A 19636-nucleotide genomic window follows, 5' to 3' on the forward strand; every position below is an offset into this window, starting at 1 on the left:
GTTTGTGGTCCATATATTATGAACCAAAAGTTAAACAGTAAATAACTGAACACATGGTGATGCTGTCAGCTTCATGTTTCAATATTTAAAGTCATTCAAAGAGACACTTTTACATGTAGTAGCTTCGACAGCCAACAAAACATACAACTATTGATAATACAACTGTTGAAATGGAATGAAGAAAACAAGAAGCCTAGTAAGACTCGTAATGCAGATGTCAAGTTGTCGAGTGTTGTTTTGTTTTAATCTCAAAGAACCTAAGACTGGCTTGTACACATCCAAACAAAACATGTTGTATTTATGGATATTTCCATGTTAAGTTCAATTCTTCGCATATAGACATTTAACTCATGTATAATATTAACACTGTCGAGGCAATTTACTACTGCTTAACTATCTGAGCCAATGTCATCAATAACAATGTTTGCATTACACATGCACACATATACTCTGCTCATATACTCTGCATGATGTGGGATTTGGAGTATCTTCTTTGTTGACAAACCTGAATTATTGGTTATCAAGGTTTAAGAAGTTATTTTCTGTGATTTGATTGATTCTAAAGGAAAAATTGTGTGCGAGAATAACTCAAAAGATGGAGTTTGCCATTTTACAGCAAGCTTCAATAAGAATGTGATGTGTAGATTATTGTGACAATTTCCTGGATAAATAATTTAGATTTTACTCACCCTGTGACCCCTTTTGTTGGCCACAGCACAGATTTTACATTTGTAGTTCTCCTGTTGGTAAGGCTGTGAGAAAAAGGACATCGGGATGCTTTCTTCATAGTGTTACAGAAATAAATGCTGCAGCAATGCTTGCTACACAGGACTAAAAGCTGAATGATCAACCACTTCAACTTTATATCAACCATAATAAATAAGCCAATCCTAAACTGTATTTATGTTATACACACTGTATCATCCACATGTACATTTACATTGTCAGCCCATAAGGCAAATAACTGTACACTCTGTGCCACTTATATACTGTTTAATTCATCAGCATCAAATTTTCTCTTAAGCTTTTGTTTCACATTTGCTACTAAGTACTTCAAGTACAACTTCAATTTATTCACTGGAAAACAAAAGCAGTGAAAAAGTTTATATCTGCGAGTGTTTTTAAATGATACAGTGTTGGACTGAGGGTAATTAGACAATCTTGATTTGCAAGACTGTTGACTTATGCTGAATGAAAGTTTTGTCTGGGCAGAAAAAAAGCATTGTCCATCCATCCATCTTCTCCCTCTTCTCCTGTTAGGGTGGTGGGGGTGGAGCCTATCCCAGCAGCCTTCCCCCTGGACAGGTCACCAGTCCATGGCAGGGCCAACACAGAGACAGACAACCATTGGCTCTCCCAGCCACGCCTACGGTCAATTTAGAGTCTGGATTAACCTGGTCCCCTCTTGATGTCTTTGGACTGTGGGAGGAAGCTGGAGTACCAGAGAGAACCCACGCAGGAACATGGAGAACATGGAGACTCACCCAGAAAGACCCTGTTCTCCAGCTGGGGCTCAAACCCAGAACCTTCTTGCTGTGAGGCAACAGTGCTGACCACTGCACCACCAAGAGCATTGTCACATTTTGCCAAATTTCTTTAAGCATGGAATTACAGTACTGGAGAATCTGCTGGTTGTGCAAATTAGATTTAGTGAGATTTCAAAAGTTTATTTGGTCATATCGATAACAGCTCTGGCATCGGAAGTCAGAGGATAGCTCTCTGAAATTGGGTATCATTTTGGAAATACATTTGTAAACTGATGCTACAAAATAGGATTTAGGATTGGAAAAAGCATGTCAGTATCGCTTATTCCTAGTAAGAAAAAATGGGTGGTGGCTAATGGAGTATAATTACAATAAAAATGAGTGGATTACAGAACCACATGTCAATCAAATTATGCTTAGCCCTTTAGGCCATATCTTTTCTTATTCAGGTCCATCTTAAGAATTGGCTGCTAATTATCTTGCATTACACATCTTCAAGTGAACTAAAATGTACAAAATAAACATAGGTGTGTATGTTTTCTCTCTTTTCTCTCTCTCTAAATATCTATATCTATATCTATATATATATATACACATACCAGGAGCAATTAGGGGCTCAGTATCTTGCTCAAGGATATTTCGTCATGGTCATGGTCACTGGAGGAAGTGAGGATCGAACCAATGACCTTTCGGTTGCTGCCATCCAATTCTCCCATCAAGCAGGCTCGCTCTCCCTGCTCCCCCCCGCCTACCAGAAGTCCACATTCATAACATGTGTTATAAACTGTTGTCTGTAACAACATCTACTGCACGTCTGTCCCTCCTGGTGAGGGATCCTCCTCCCCTCCTCACCCTGAGGTTTCTCAGATTTTTCCCTGTTAAAGGTTTTCTATGGAGTTTCTCCTCAGTCGATGTGAGGGTCTGAGGACAGAGGATGTTGTTATGATGCCATGGGAAGCCCTGGAGACAAACTGGTGGTGGAAACAGGCTATACAAATAAAATTGCCTTGCCTTGCCTAGATGGCCATGTTACCTCCAAGCCACCCTGCCCCCCTTTCTACTTTTTATCCACATATTGTTAAATATCATTATTTTCAAATAACTTTTTCCCTAAAAAAACATGGCACAAAAAGTTATTTTATGGCTGTTGACAGCATTTCCTGATTTATGGAGTGCTAAAAAGAGATATCCAAAATCCCCCGATGAAAAACATTCGACATTCAACATTCTAATATGTCATCAACATTAAACAAGTTTTAGACCTGGTTTTATCCAATGATCAGATTTCTGATTACAGAAAAGCAAGCAAATATATGCACATTTAATTTTTACAATACATCATTTGCATATTTCAACAAAGAACCTCAAAAATGTGTCACAAACACACACACACACACACACACACACACACACACAGACAGGCACACACACGCTAGTATTCAATTAATTCACTGTAGATGTTTCAGGGTAATATCAAACAAGTAAAATGCAAATGTTAAAATTAACCGAGATAGGCAGTGATTGATCCAGGTTGAGTGTGATTGAAAAACACACTGATCTGAGGTAAAGTGGCAAAATGTGACTGATAAAACACTGTGAGGTGCTCTGGTATTATATACAGTATAATGGTTCATTCAAGATTATTTAACTTCTTTCATTTCATCTAAAATATCTAAAAATAAACATTTTTTGGCTCTGTAGAGCATGTGTTGCGAACATGGTCTAGATTAAACTGAAAACATAACCAGATTATGATAAAGTATGTCTTTTAAGTGATATTTTGACTTTTTTTTTAGACTTTAGGTTGTTGACCCATCTTTCAGCTTGTTGTACTCTATTATTATCTAGCTCATGACAGATATATGAAGGAATATTAGAGCCAGAGAAGAGGGAAAAAATGAGAGGAAGAAGTTTTCTTTGTCAAGGTGCACGTTGAGAAAAAGTAAAAATGTTGGGGGAAAAAAGGCTAAATGTCAAGAATGAAGTCAAAGTCAAGAAGATTTTTTTCATCAGGCACTTTAAAAAATAGAAATATTAAGAAAAATTTGATATGGATCAAGAATAAAGGTGAAATACTGTTGCAGTAGGAAAATCCAATGACTAGAGCCTTACTGTAGGGCAGGGTTCCCCAAACCTTTTCTGTGAGGGCCACATAACTTTTCCCTTCTCTGATGGGGGGCCAGGGTCAGTTTGTAAAAAAGTGTGATCGCAGGGGTGCCTAAACGTAAAAATGTACTGTTTTCCAAAAAGCCACACAACCCAATAACCCTCTCTGGGTTCTTCACAGAAAAAAGGTCAGGAAATATATAATGACACTACCAAATAACCCTCTCTGGGTTCGGGTCTAGGATTTTTTTCTGTGGGTTGCCAGATAGGAGCAGAGACTGCAGAAGGGTGGAATAGAACGTCACATTCTGTGCGTGTATGAAATAGTTACTAACTGACTGTGTGTTCACACCAAATGGCAATGCGAATTTTCACGTTGCTTTATTCGTGAATATAAACACATCGATCCAGCGATCAAATTCACGTCATGTTTGGTGTGAACACACCTTAATAGTTAATAATGAAAATAGTTCATAGCTAGCTATCAATTTCATTATCAAATACAAATACACATATATGGAAAAACAAAAACAAAATGCGTCCCTGGTATTGTTCAGGGGGCCGGGCCAAATGTGGAGGCAGGCCGTAGTTTGGGGACCACTGCTGTAGGGCTTATGTATGCAGACACAGGTTCAACTCTAATTGTTCTTTTTCAGATAAATTTTTTGCACTGTTTGCTCTGCCTAGTAAATTTTTTACTCGCGTCAACTTGTTAGCTTAGCACGATGACTGATAGGAAGGTTGGATAACAGTAAAATGTCTGATTTGTTGTACTGCTTGTACTCTTCTGTTTGCCTCATTATAAATGTTATTAAGTAGAGCAAATAGAAAATTCAAATTTATCTAAAAGAGTACTATACATTTCAAGTCCGGGTCTCCCGTGTTGGACATCCAACTTACTCACTTATTGTAACGATAGAAGGAAAATCACTGAATTTGTGTTTTAGATTTAGTTTTCTATACAATCAGTGAAAGTAGTAGCACTTGACTTCAGCACTGCAACTTTATACTAGACCCTGCCACTTTTCACAACATTTTGACTTTTTCCTCAAGTCCACAATGGAAAAAATTTTTCTTGATGTTGACTTGGTACTCAACATTTCAAGTCTTTTACTTTAAGAGCCAGTTAAAAAAAATCCCCTGCTTTTCTTTTTTTCTCCTCATCATCGGACCCAATACTCCGTCGTCCAGATAGGATTATGTAAAAAAATTCCTTTCAAAACTGTAAAGCATCATCAGTAATGCTTTGGTTGCTGTTAATATGTTGCAGACATGTTTCCTCTGTAAAATAAGCAATTAAAAAAAAGTAAAACACAGCATTAAAATACAGCCTCAGAATGATACCGCTGAAGGTAAAAACACATCAACATCTTCAAGCTTTAAGATAAACAATAATTCTTCCTTTAAAACCACAAAAATAATTCTCTTCCTGTCAGGCTGTAAACCTACACGGGCCCTTTCCATTTCAAAACTATTTCTGCCACCAAAGATGGTGGCCTTGTTCTGCCAATCCCAAAGTTGTCTTTGTCCAAACTTGCCCAAATGCAGGCATCCTATTTGCAGCTTTAAGCTCCTGCCACCTTGTTTAACAAACACGGGTCATTCACAAGACTCTGCTAACCTAATTTGTTATCCCTGCCTTCTGAGTCAATATCTTCTAAATTTCAAAGTAGAGGAGAACATGGAGAAAACAAGTTCTTTTCTTTGTGAGAAATGTCTATCAGTGTAATCACAATTGGAATCCCACTGTCTGTGGTCCTTCCACCTGTCCATCAAACGATACTGTCCTGCAGCAACGGCTCAAAGTCCTCATTGCTGGTGGTGGGAGGGGTCTCATCATCGCTACCCGGGAGAGGCGTGTTGATGTGGACACCAGCCAGTGAGGATAGTGACTCTTTACTGCTTGGGAAGGGCTTGTTACTGAGGGAGAGCTGAGAGGAAGAAGAAGAGAAGGACGATTTCTCAGGGATGAAGAGAGCGACGAGGAAGGCAATGACCACAGAACACGCCCCTAACAGGAAAGGTGGGCCAGGGATGAGTGCCCGCTAACAAAGAGAGAGAGAGAGAGAGAGAGAGAGAGAGAGAGAGAGAGAGAGCATGATTATTTGTCCAAACAATTCATTTCTTTCATTTGAAAGTCAATTAAGTAAAGCTTCAGAACTATCTGACTTTATATCATGGTCAGGCTTAATGCTCTTTTCTGATTGGCTGTCAGGGTGTTGATTAAAACCGTACAAACGCAAACGTAGTTCATCTCAAGCTTAAACACTCATTCGAAATTACTCCACCAGCCAAGATGCTACTAAAGCGACTGTCCACTGTTAAAGCTTCCCTATGAACAGCAGCCATTTAATTTACAATTTGAATTTATGAATTTTGAGCACTTTTATTATTAAATGTATCTATTTTACTGGTTAAAATGTAAACTTGTTGTAAATAGTTAAGTAAATTGGCTAATTTATATATGTATTCATTTATTTTATGAGTTAGCCTATACTTTAACTGTTAATAAAATAGATGTTTCTCATCCAAGACTGCTCTAAATATAAATGTAAAAAATATCTTAATATGACAAATCAATGGAATTTGCTTTAAATTAAAAGTCAAATGAATTAGTGTGAGCTAAACATACCTGCAACAAGGCATACTGTAAGAGCACCTCAATGGTGTGGGAAAGTAGCGTTAGTCTTAGGACATATCTGAACACGTAAAATGAGGGTCAACATTTAAGATAACATTAAAGAAAATAATTAATCATCCCAGACCACATTGAATTTCTTCTTCAATGCAGTTAAATCTCCTTATTTTGAAAGTAGAAAACTAACATTTTCAACAAAATCTCTCAATTCAAATAACAGCATTTCAAGACAGCAAGCAGCTGGAACGAGCTCCCGGAAGACAAAACACATTCAATATTTGACCAGTGATTTTAGCAACCACCTTCATATAGCTGTTAAAATAACTCATGTATTTCTTCAAACTGTTTAACTGTGTTGTGAGTCTCATAGAATCACAAATTATTCAATTTTAATCAATATTATATATCAATAGTGAGTTATTTAAAGACTTTGGAGTTCTTTGGAGCAAGGAAGACGTTTGCATATTATTCTACAATTTCATTAGGCAGACACTTTTGTCCAAATTGATGTACAACACAAGCAAAAATTTAGACTGGAGGGAAAACCTTAGTCAGTACGACAAAGTGCCCCAAGGTTGATTGGCCACAAGTGTTGCCATCTAGTGGCATGGGAAGTGCCAGTTTTTTTGTTCTTAAAATAATTTCACCACAACCTATAATTCAACATCAAATTCATTCTTTTGCAACATTAAAGCTACTACATGTGTATTTATAACATTAATTTACAAAATAAAAAGCAAATACACAGAACAAACTAACTATACTAAAGGGAAGAATGTGTGTGTTTTAGAAGGAGTATGAATAAAAGGGATGTCCGTGTGTATTCACATGCCTGTAGTGCAGGGATAAGCATGTTTGAAAAAAATCCAGTGGTTTGTGTAGAGCCCTCGGTGTTTTGTTAAAAGTTCCCATCTGTGTCACAGCCAAGCAAACAGGAAAGAACCCAGATGTGAAGCAGGAGGTTGATGTAACAAGCAAAAGTTTTCTTGAACACTCAGGATACAAATTTAGTGGAACAGACAGGGCTTGAACCTATATCACCAGTGGGAGAGTCAGAGATGTTACCATTCGGTCATAAGGTGGTGATGTGATCAATTTAACAGGACTGTTTCATATACTTCGCAGTCCAAACAAAAGGGAATCTTGGAACACACAGTTGGATAATCGAAGGCAGGCAATGGGTCAGATAACCAGCACAGCAGGGACTTACAGGCTGTCTTGTTGTCAGGGACAGAAGATGAGGTTAAGAGGGCTGCAGGTGAGTAGATGATTGGCTGAGGCACAGCAGGTGAGATAATAGTGATTGTGATGCAGGTGTTGCTGGAGCAGGGGGTTGTGGAGGTGGAAAATAACTGGGTAGAGCAGGTTCAAGACTGTGACTGAACCCCCACCCAGAGTACGGCTCCTGATGTCTAAACTGATCAAGCAGGTGACAGGGTACGGCGTTTAATATTCTTCTGAGGCAGAATCTTCACGGATGTCAGGCAGCGTTGGGATCGGTGGCTCCTTCCCTCAACTGCAGAATCCTCTTCAGAGATGTTGGCAGTGGAGGGGTCAGCGACAGAAGATGGTCAATGTATGGGACCCTGCCCCTTGCCTGATGGTTGGTCGGGGTGCCTGTAGAGGAATTGCCTAATAAGGTCTTTATCAAAGATGTCCCCATGGCACCCACAACCTTTCCTCTGGACTGTAACCTCCTCTGGACCCCCTTCTGGTCCACGTTGGACCTTTGGGAGAGAACTCACATTCCTCTGCCTTTACAAAGAGTGAGATACTCAAAGCAGGGCCTCAATGATTTGTCCTCCTTCCCCTCAAAAAAGAAACCTGTGACGAGGAGGGACAGATGAGGCCAACCAAGAGTAGTTGATGTATTCTTTCATAGCCTTGCTCTCAGGAGTGGAGAGAGGGAGCAGACAGCCCTTATGTGGAGCTGTGCCAGGCAGGAGATGCCTGTGATGCCACAGTCATATGGCCGGTGAGTAGGCAGGGACGAAGCCCTGACCTTGCTAAATGCTTAGCTGTAATCATAGTATTTGGGTGGGATATTTGAGAGTTTAGGTGGTGGTGGTATTGTGCTGCGGGGGTAGGGGGTAGCAGTGGAGCAGCATTCTTCAGGCAGGTGAGAAGATATTGAGTTGCCGGACCAAGAATGGAGCTAGTACACCAATCGACCAATCAGGTTTTAGTGGCAAAGCCAAGAGAACCCCAGAACCACAGGCAGATCAGCATAGTCCAGGATGTGAAATTGAATGGTCTCATGATGATTTCCAAGACAGAAGCATGGAGGACTGACGATGTCTGGTGGGTGATGGTGTCCATCTTGTGACTGTCAAGGGCTTGTGCAGGGATTGTGTGAGTCAGTGGGAGTTAAGCTCTAACTGCAGAGCCACCCTCTCACTGACCAGGCAGGAATCAGCTCCAGAGTCGATGAGGGTGGCCTGAGTGTGCAGACCATCCAGGAAAAGTAGGCGGGCTTGGAGGAGGGGGGTGTGAGGGTGAGGAGACCGCTAGACCCGTATCTGCTCAGCTAAGAAGGAGCTCTGTCTTTTATTGGGCAGGTGGTGACAAAATGTCCTTCTCCTCCGCAGTACAGGCAGAGCCTGGCTAGCTGACATCTCCTCCGTTCTGCAGGAGTGAGGGAGATGCACCCCAGCTGTGTGGGTTCTGGTTCGGTCTACGGTGGGTGTGGACTGATGGAATCCCTCGGACATGCAACCTGCGGTCAGTCATTCCCGCCACCGAGTCTGAACCCTGAGATTAAAGCAGATGACCAGTTTGATGATGTCGTCGAGGGAGGTTGGGATCTTGCGTGATACCAGCTCATCCTCTTTTGAAAAATAATTTTAACCCCAATTTTTGTAAACCTTTCTTTCTTTTTTTTTTTCAAACACCCAGTGTCAATTTACTACAAATCCTGAGCACTACCTGTGCCTTACAGGCACTACCTATCTCTGCCAACCTGGGGATAGACCTGAACTGGACTCATGCGTCCTCCTATACATGGCCCATTAGCAGACCGCTTTTTGTCATGAGACAGGGGGGACTTTCACCAGGAGGACTTAGCACGTGGGAGGGTCCCACTTCCCACCAATTATTTTCCCTCCCATCAGGTGCCACAATTGACTAGAGGAGGTGCTATAGTAACCAGGATTTGTGAGGGGTTCCTGCAAGGATACCCCGAGTGCAAACTCCACACAGAAAGGCCCTTTTGCCAACCCCACCCAAGCTGTGGGCACTGGTAACATGGAGGACAGGACATGAAACACAATGACCACAGCATCCTCTGTGGGAATTGAACCCAGGACCTTCTAGCTGTGAAGTGACAGCGCTACCACTGCGCCACCATGCCCCTACCAGCTCATCCATGATGTAGTAGGCCAAGCTGTGCATAAAGGCATCGATCTGGGCAGTGGTGTTCCAGCCATACTGGGTGGCTCAAGAGAGAACATTTCTGGAAAAGTCTCCCCCTGACCACTGCCTTTGCCTCAGGTTCAGGAGTCTGACAGTGACTTTGGATCAGGCAGGAGTTGGCTAAAAACTTTGTGAAGCTCTTCTGAGAAGGCCAGGAAACACTGGAAGGCAGGTGACTGTCTTTCCCACTCTGCAGTTTCCCACAACCGTGCATGGCTGGTCAGGTGGTTAATGGCGAAAGCTACTTTGGCTAGTTCAGTGGTAAATGTGGGTGGCTTTGTGATGAATGGGGCGCTGGTCTCTGGGTCCCTGTCTTAGCGTTCTGGTGTTCCTACACGTTGCTCAGGAGTCTCAGAAGCTAGGAGAGGAGCCATGTTTGGATGCGGCAAGAGCAGAAGATGAGGATATAGGTGAAAAGTCAGTGAGTGATAGCGTGTGATTGCAACCAGTAGTATATAAACCACAGTTTGAGAATCACTGCCCAACAGGAACAAATTCATGCCTAACCCAAACTTTAACCTAACCTCAATTCACACCTTAACCAGGAACTGAGGACAAGGGTCAGGAGTAGGGTCAGACCAGTAATTCCGTAAGGTATACCACGGTACATAAACCTGGTATGTGACATCATTAACATAATGATTATTGTGTCTAATGCTGTGGTGTTGTGTGTTGGTTTGTGTGGTAAATGAGGATCACTCTCCTTCCCAGCCTCCTCCTCTTCACTGCTCCTCTTCTCCCCCAAAAACCAAAATAGTTGAGAGACATGAGGGGATTCTTCAGCTGTCTAGAGACACTTTGGAGCAGACTAACTTAGCGTGGAACATTTGTTTCATGCTTGAAACAACATGACAATAAAGTTAATCACATGGTGTATGTAAATGTTCAAATCATGCAGAGATGAAACAAAATAAATCCATGTTATGTTTATTTTTGCTGTATTTTGTGCAAAAGAGAGACTTGATTTTCCAGCAACTTTAATTTAACCACAATAATTATAGTTAAACACCTTAAAAACAATTAAAAATAAATTAGTGGTACATGAATAAATTCATAGAGTAACACACACACACACACACACACACACACACACACACACACACACACTAAAAACTGGTATCATTTAAAAACAATTAATCACTAAAGACACTCCCTCCCCACAGTGAGCAGAACACCTGCCTAAACACACACTCCTCCATGAAACTGTTCCACCTTCAGACGTGCTGCCACTAAAACTCTAAGACACAGTCAGTCCTGGGTCAGTCCAGTTCACTCCAAGTATCTGATTATTCCATCTCCTCCAAATGGCTAATTTCGTTCTAGCTAAGATAAAATTCATCAAGAGCAGAGTTCATTTTTTTTCTCTGGAGTATATTTTTGGCAAAACAAAATCAGGGAAAAGAGAAGACCTCTTCTAAACTCCTTACTTACTTCTTTCACATTTCAAACAGACCAGTCAACTGGGGACAAGACACAACTAAATACTCCAAAGTCTCTGACCCTGAATAGAAAGGTCAACCCTGCCCAGTGCTCAGGTGAACTCTGTGTCTCTTTGTAGTTATTGTTCCATGTATGATCCTCCACTGGAGGCCAGCCATCCTTTTCACCACAGGAGGCTTATACAGGACCTGCCAGCTGCCATTAGGGGAAAAGTCTGACCCAAAACCTCTGTCCACCTCGACTCCGGGATTCCTGTTAGAGAGCTAATGTTTTGGACCATCACACAGTTGGGAGTACAGCTGCTTCCTTTTATCTGTCCATCCATCCATTTTCTATACATCTTGTCCATGAGGGGTCGCAGGGCTGGCTGGAGCCTCTCCCAGCTGATATTGGCCAAGAAGCGTGGTACACCCTGGACGGGTCACCTGCCCATCGCAGGGCCATTGGGAGCAATGAGATGTTCAGTATCTTGCTCATGGATACTTTGACATGGTCAACAGGGGAAAGTGAAGATCGAACCAGTGACCCTACCGTTGCTAGATAACAACTCTACCTCCGAGCCATGCTCCCGATTCCTTTTATCGGAGCTGAATCTCCGATTTCATGGAAAGAAGCTGCCTACTCTCCTCTCTCCACTCCCCCCACCGCAGGATTCACAGTTTTGACAGGTAAGATGTAGTCCTGTTCCTCATTCCATTGGTCTGCCAGATCATAGCTCTGAGTGAAGGCGTGGAGTGGCACCGGGAGCAACTACCACACCATATTCAGTGGGCTCCACAGCACTCTAGTGGACTGCATACTTGTCTGTTCAGCCAGTCTCTCCACTGATGTCTTTGTGACATGGCCCAGCTTCATAATCCCTACGTTAATAATGCCCTTTCTTAGGCAGGCTGACGTGAAGGTGCAGTCAGGCAATCACTGTCAAACAGTAGCTCCTCAAACAGCCATATTTCTGGGGTCAGGTGGTCTCATGAAGCTCAGATTCCTCCAGGCGCTGAGTACAGAGCCACAAAACAGTGCCCAGTTAAACTGTGTACAGGGGACTAGATTAGAAAAAGTTGTTTGTCATAACCAAGCCACACTGCCCTCCAGAGCAGCAGCCAAACGACACCTGACAAGCAGGGAGAGCAACCATACAGCAGCTGCTGAGCTGCCTGAAGTCTGAAAGCAGCTGTCCTGGAATCAACGTCTCTGCCATTCTGGCTGGAAGAACCTTCTTTCGAAAGACTCCCTTAAAAACAGCTGTTGCATCCTAGTGTGTTCCTGAAGTGTTCAAAGAAGCTGGTAAACTGTCCATGCCCAGAGCCTTGCATAAGGCCACCTGAGTCACAGCTCCTGCAGAATGACGTCAGAGCCAAGGTTGTCCCGTTTTGCTGGACTCAGCTGAGGAAGACCTTGGAACAATTCAACAGCAGCATCCACATCACATCCTTCTGCTCTGAACAGGTCTGTGTCGAAAGACACTGCAGAACTCCTGATCTCAGCAGGTACAGAGGTCAGCTCTCCATTGGGCAAATGAAGACACACCATGTGCTTCCTTTGGCCCACAAGCCTCTCCAGGTTGAAGAAAAAGGAGGTTATTGTGTCTATGTTTCTCTATGTGAATCGGGCTCGTAACAGGGCTCCTTCAGCCTTTTCACGGAGAAAGCTCAGCTGTTTCTTTATAAGAAGCAACTGTTCAGCATTTTTTATAGCCACATTTTTTTATTTCTCTGATACCACCTTCCAACTGGTTTATGGCTCTTTTTGTGTTTGCAGTGGAGAAAAATGCCAGATTGATGTAAGTCTTTTGGCAGGGGATGAATCCATGTCTAATATGACTAAATGATGGTCTGAAAAGCCAACTGGTTGGACCTGACAATTTGCTGTATGTGTCATAAAAGAAGCAGATATGTTAATTGTGCATAACCTTGCAGCACTGACACTACCACCAGATACCTTCATCCAGGTGTATTGTTTAACTTAAGGATGTTTCAGTCTCCTCACATCCACTAGATTAGTCTCTGTTAACATTTGTGACAGGGAAGAGGATAACCATGGCTGAGGCTCCTGTCTAAAGTGGCTTCAGTGCAACTTCAAGTTCTAGCCACAGGAGGAGGGGCCTCAGCACTCGGCTCCCCGCCCCCCCAGGAGATGTTACCGTGGCTCAGCTGCTCTCCCACAGTGACCAGTAACTGCTCCATGGTGGAGCTGGGGTACCAGCCTCATGTCATGTCCAAGAGACTTTGGGGGCATTTTAGAGGACGCCATCCCGCTGGGAGACACGATTCACATGCAGAGCAGCACTAACTACACTTCAACACTGCACAACTATCGATAGCAATGATCATACAATAAGGAAAAAGAAAATCAGAGAAAAGTTTAGACACCGTCCTTTCCCACATACATCTTCACCACTGGAAGTCAGAGCAAGAAAGAGAGATCAGCTGATGGTCAAGGTAATCTGACTTTTAATGAGACTGAGTGGTGCAGAGACAGTTTTCTGTTTATTAAGTCTGATATTGAAACTAGAAGAGGAAGAAATTAGTGCTCAGACTTGGCCTGTTTCCTTGTGTGTTCCTAATAAATAGAACTTCCCAGGATGTTCGATGTCTGCATTCACATGATCAGATATTCCGATAACAGGCAGCTGGACTGATATCAGCTGATGAGGTACTCCTTCAATGTGATCGCATTTCTTTAAATTTGAAGTGCAGTGCAGCCATCTCTTGGCAAGAAATGGTAAGATAAAAACTCTAGTTCAATGTGTGATGAATATTTGATTACAATTTTTACCCCAAAGTTTGTATATTCCCTAAAAGACAAATAAAGAAATTGAAAAATTGTCTTTTCCTTAAAGACAAATTTTACAGTCATGTTGTCATCATATTTTATATTCATATTATCATTACTTAATGATGGATACAATTTCCTGGAACATATCTTATACCCTGTGTTTCCACTCTGCTGTGGGCATTATCTGCTCAAGCAAAGCCAGGGGCACTTCAGTCTTTGGAAGAAGCGTATACTATACCTCAGTGGGACTATGCAGAGGCAGGGGGTCAATGTTGAAGTCTCCCTGGATGGGATCCATGGTGTTCAGCTCAACATTGAAGAGGAAGAAGATGAATCCATACAGAGCTGGACCCAAACCATTACATAGGCCTCTGATCCCTGTTATCATCCCCTGGACAACACCTGTAGGGGTAGGAAAGGAGGCAATTTATGTTGACTAGCAAGATTGTCTCCCTCTGACTGCATCTATCTATCAAGCAAGAATTGCTGTCTGTCTGTAGATCTAATAAATATCAGATTTGTTTCACATTGCTGGGGATTCAGAGAAACACTATGTTGAATTTGGTACAATTTGAACACGCGGTATCTATCTATTAATAAATTTGAATGAACTCACTCAATGAGCTGTGTATATTTGTGTATGTGTGTGTTTGTGTGTGTGTGTGTGTGTGTGTGTGTGTGTGTGTGTGGGGGGGGGGGGCGCAGAGCTTCAGTGCTGTGCTGAGTGACTCCAGGCAGCATGCAGACAGAGAGCAGAGACGAGCAGAGTGTCCCAGAAAAGTGCTCTACAGAGAGAGCACGCTTACATCGCAAAACAGCAGCAGATGAGCTGCAGCAAGCAAATATATGTGTTCAGGGTCAGGACTGTAGTTACATGCGTTTGTCTCATATGCTCTGAGACAATGGAAACTGTGAAACCCCACAGGGGAACAACGCATTAATCGTTTTAAACATACCCACTCAGAGGCGGGACACAAGTCAGAGAAAAGTGCTCTAAAAAGAGACAAACAGACAGCAAAATCAGTATTTTAGCAGTGAAGCTGCTGCAACTACTACAAAGGAGGAGTTCAGGTATAATGTTGACTGTAGGTCATCCACATTTTGGAAGCACTCAGAACCCAATACACAACGACCATAGTTACATGTGTTAAATTGAATCAAATACTTCCCCAGGCCAGTTCAAAGCCAATTGATCTCATATGTATAAATGCTTCTGAGATTGTGGCAATAAATATAAATTGTCACTTGCACACAAATCACATTGAAACATTGATATTCCAACTGAAGACACTATCATATCTTTAAATGGATCCCTTACTTTGCTTGAAATGAGAAAAAAACATGTATTTATTATTCAAGTTCACATCCTCTTTAAGGTAGAGTATGTTTGCCATAAATTCATAATAAACTATATTAGTCTTTCTAAGCGCGATGGTAGTGAACAGAGAACATGAAGAACAAGCATGTTTCGAATGGGCACAAATTTAACAATATGCAGTGTCTGCTCAAACAGTTAGCTGGCAATGAATTGATTTCAGTGTCTCATTTAGCAAACAAAAAGTCCATCAGAAAATTCTAAAGATTTTCTTCCTCACCTTGTTTATCAGGATCAGCAGACTGTGACACCAGAGCTGAGACTGCAGGGAAAGTGATGGAGGACATTGCTGCTACTGCTCCCGCTGCCCACATCATCCTGTTCTCACACACACACACACACAAAGTCAAAGATTTGTATATGTGAGAGTGAATGGAGTATTCATTAATGTAATATTCATTGATCATTACTAAATCTGGCTTTAGGTGTGACCTCACCATCCCTAGCTGCTACATTGTGCTAAAATGCTAAACATTACCTTTGTTTAAACCTATTATCTATTAGACAAAATTTTGCCATAAGGAAAAATAGTGTACAGCATGGATCACATATGTGGTCTGAAGTGGTGGGATTAGCCCCCTTGCTGTTGCCAAGTTAAAACACAGATACACAAAGCTCACCATGGCTCTGATCCAAATCCATACCAGGCCAGCTGAAGTGTCTGGAAGCCCAAACCCAACAGAACTGTGTTTTTATTACCCAAAGTCCTCATCAGCAGAGTGAGAAAGAGTGTCTAAGGAGGGAAGGGAGAGAGAGGGAGGTCATTTTAATTTAATTTGTTTAACTTTGTACATGCGGTGTATGCAAGTGTTTTAAAAATCCTTTGTTCAAGCATATCAATAACTGAGATCAGAATTTCATATCATAAAATAGTAAGAAAAAACAGACTAATAATTAATCAGGAGATAATAATTTACATAATTAAATGTTATTCGTTGTTGATGGTCATTATCCTATACTGTTCCCTCTGTGTTGAATATCCTGTGGTGAACTCAATTTAGGGACTGTATAAAACACAGATGAGCATGATTTCATTCATGTTGTGACTGTAAAGAGACAGAAACAAAGAATATCAGGGGGTGGCACAGTGGTACAGTGGTTAGTACCGTCGCCTCACAGATTTCAGTTTTTTTTTTAAGCGCTGGAAAATGGATGGAAAAATATAAGGACTAAAATCACTTTTCATGACAAGCAGCCAACTGTTTTTTTTTTAAATATATTCATGTATCGTTTTATTTGGCTGTTTTGTTCATCTTTTTAATTTGTAAATTATACAGTTTCATTCACGTGGAACACAGCTTCCACAGAGTGAGGTGTGCTGAGTTGCCGTGATGGCAGTCATCCATCTATTGTCTATATCGCTTATCCTTTAAGGGTCGCAGGGGGGCTGGAGCCCATCACAGCTGACTTTAGGCAAGAGGTGAGGTTCACCCTGGATGGGTCACCAGTCTGTCGCAGGGCCAAAGGGCCAACACATACGGACAAACATTGAATGTTTTATGGAATGGACGGAATGCATGTTTTCAAATAGGAGTAACAAAGCTTTGTTCATTTGTGGAGATTTTACTATTGACCTGTTAAATCCTAATAGAGTTAAAGCTATCAATGATTTTATTGACACAATGTATAGTTTGAGCCTATTTCCAAAAATAACCAGACCTAGTCGAATTACATCCCACTCGGCTACACTAATTGACACCATATTTACTAATGATACTGAGGACAAAACTGTGAGTGGCCTACTGATCAAAGTTATTACTGACCGCCTGCCTGATTTTTGTTGTATTCAATGGAAATTGAAGGATGAATAGGTTTGAAAGGCCCAAGCAAACAATACAGAAAAATCAGGTCAGAGGAATGCATCACTTCATTTAAACGAGATTTGCTGACGCAGAGCTGGGATGTAGTCTATGACAAGGTTGATGTTAACAGTGCTTAAAAGATCTTCCTAAGAATGTTCAATACATTATATGATAAGAGCTGTCCATGAAGAGCGTTGAACAGTAAAAGTAAACCTGCCATTTGCCCATGGATCACAAAGGGATTATTAAATGCCTGCAAGAAGAAAAACACTCTATAATTAGAATTTTTAAGAGTGAAAACAAAAAGGCAGAAAATAGATATAAAAAATATAATAAGTTAACTCATATTATAAGGGTAACATAAAATGTAACAGCATTTTATGAAATGGCACCACAGCAAACAACTATCCCAAGTACTGCATTAATGAGGATAAGGTTAACTATAATACAGAAGATGTTGCCAATAGTTTTTATAATTTCCAGGGGCAAATGGTAAGAACATGGGGGAACTGTTGGACAGAAATCCTAACTCAACATTCTTGTATGGTGAGGATGAAAATGAAATTTTGGATATTATAAATAATTGTAAGAGCAAATTGTCCACTGATGTTAACGACCTCCACATGGCACTGGTGAAATAAAGTCATGACGGGAATTTCAACACCACTAACTTAAATGTGTAATTTCTCGTTTCAGACTGGATCTTTTCCAGATGAAAGTTATACCTCTGCTTAAAACTGAAAGCAAACACCACTTCACAAACTATAGGCCCTAACCCTAACCCTAATACTAATATTCATATAATCCTCATTTTTAAGAAACATCCGCATTTCCCAGTGTCTCAAACCAAGAAGGTAGTAACGGCAAATTAACTGTGAAAGCACCATCATTGCCACTCGTGGATTGACATTTCCCATCTTGCTGCTCTCGCGCTTGCATTATGTCGCGACGCAACACCCCCACGTGTGGCGGAGCTACAATGAAAGGCCTACATAAACGGCGACGTGAATACCAAAGTGCACGGGGTAGGCTCGTGAGAACATGCTGATTTCTTTCAGATCGCACTTTATTTTATCTCATAATTATGAGATAAGGTGTCTAATATTTTTTATCCAGTGAATGCAATGCGCTTCCATAGAAATTGGTCCTTTTTCCTGATGACACAAATATTTTCTGTTGAGGAAAGGACTTAAAGCAACTGCATGATGACATTATGAAGGAAATGAATGAATTAAAATTTTGGTTTGATTATAATACAATTATAATCAACAATACAAGTCTTGTTGTTTGGAAAGTGTAGAACAGATATACATGTACATATTTCAATTGAGGAGGTGTGTGCGGAAATATAATTCCCCCAAACACCTACAAACTAAGTTATCAAAGAGCATATCTGTAATAAATAAAGCAAAACCATTTCATGATCACAATTCACTCCACATTCTTTACTGTTTCCTAGTCTTTCCATATCTTACCTCCTGTGTGCAAGTGTGGGGCAACAATTATAAAACCTCACTATACCCATTAACTGTTCTGCAAAAAAGAGCAGTACACATCATTCACAAGGTTGGATATTTCTACCACACACATTCACTATTCTTACAATCAAAAATATTGAAATTCACTGATATTGTACTGTACCAAACTTCACAAATAATGCACAAGGCCAATGTATTAAGAAGGATTTCTTTTTTTGCTGTCGTCTTTGTCAGTTGTTGACTTATTTCTTCTTTATTTCTTGCATTTGAAATAAACTTTAAAAAAAAGCCCAACCATTCACACTCACAGCCAGCACAGTCCTGCACATCTTTGGACTGTGGGAGGAAGCTGAAGTACCCGGAGAGAATCCACACAGGTACAGGGACAACATGGAGACTCAATACAAAAAAGGCCCAGGCACACCGGGGCTTGAACCCAGAAGCTTCTTGCTGTGAGGCGACAGTACTGACCCTCCCATTAGGACCAAAGCTCCTAATAAGGCATTATGTAATGTCTGAGTTCCTGGTTAAAGTTAGTTTAGTCTGAATTAAGGTTAGGTAAAGGGTAAGGTTGAGCATCAATTGATTAGGGCTTGCGTTAGACTGTCCCTAACAATACAAGTCAATTAATTATATTCCTAATAAGGAAATGACTTAAAATGGTTGTTACCTGTGCTACAATAGACAGAATTCCAACGACTCCGATAAAAACAGCAATGGTTGTCGAGGAGAAATTTATGACCTGGAGGGAGAAAAATCATGAAAATTTCTTTTTCATTATTACTGAATATGTCATTCAAAGATATACACAAATGAGCAGAACAACAATCAGGAGTTCATATTTGTTTAAAAGATACTGAAGGCATCAATACATTGTTTTATGTGGAAAATTACAACCAGCACCTATGGCCCTATTTTGATCATTGGGCAAATTGGCACTTGGTCAAGCGCAAGTGGCATTTCCAGTTTCAAACTAAAATTTTTTCCCATCAAGTGCACTCGCCCTAGCAAATGAATCTGCACTCCATAGGTATCAACAGATGCTTAATTGTATTCATGAGGCAGAGCCTGATGCAACCATGGTGCGCTGCTACTTTTCAAGACCAGAAAACTTTTTCACCATAAAC

General features: G+C 41.1%; 1 protein-coding gene across 7 annotated transcripts in view; it reads right to left on the minus strand.

The window, feature by feature from the left end:
* Positions 1–976: 976 nt before the first annotated feature.
* slc71a2a (solute carrier family 71 member 2a) overlaps positions 977–19636 on the minus strand; it is a 42033-nt gene continuing 23373 nt past the window's right edge. For all 7 annotated transcript variants that reach the window (XM_086186596.1, XM_086186598.1, XM_086186600.1 and 4 more), the window contains 5 exons: positions 19180–19251; positions 15850–15962; positions 15450–15547; positions 14093–14256; positions 977–5635 (listed from right to left, as the gene is read on the minus strand). In XM_086186596.1, the coding sequence (XP_086042722.1) occupies positions 5363–5635; positions 14093–14256; positions 15450–15547; positions 15850–15962; positions 19180–19251 (720 nt within the window). In that variant the 3' untranslated portion in view covers positions 977–5362. The remainder of the gene's footprint in view (positions 5636–14092; positions 14257–15449; positions 15548–15849; positions 15963–19179; positions 19252–19636) is intronic.

Source organism: Aulostomus chinensis, chromosome 19, assembly GCF_037954235.1.
Source record: "Aulostomus chinensis isolate RoL2024-O1b breed Wild chromosome 19, RoL_Achi_v1.0, whole genome shotgun sequence".
NCBI lineage: Eukaryota > Metazoa > Chordata > Actinopteri > Syngnathiformes > Aulostomidae > Aulostomus > Aulostomus chinensis.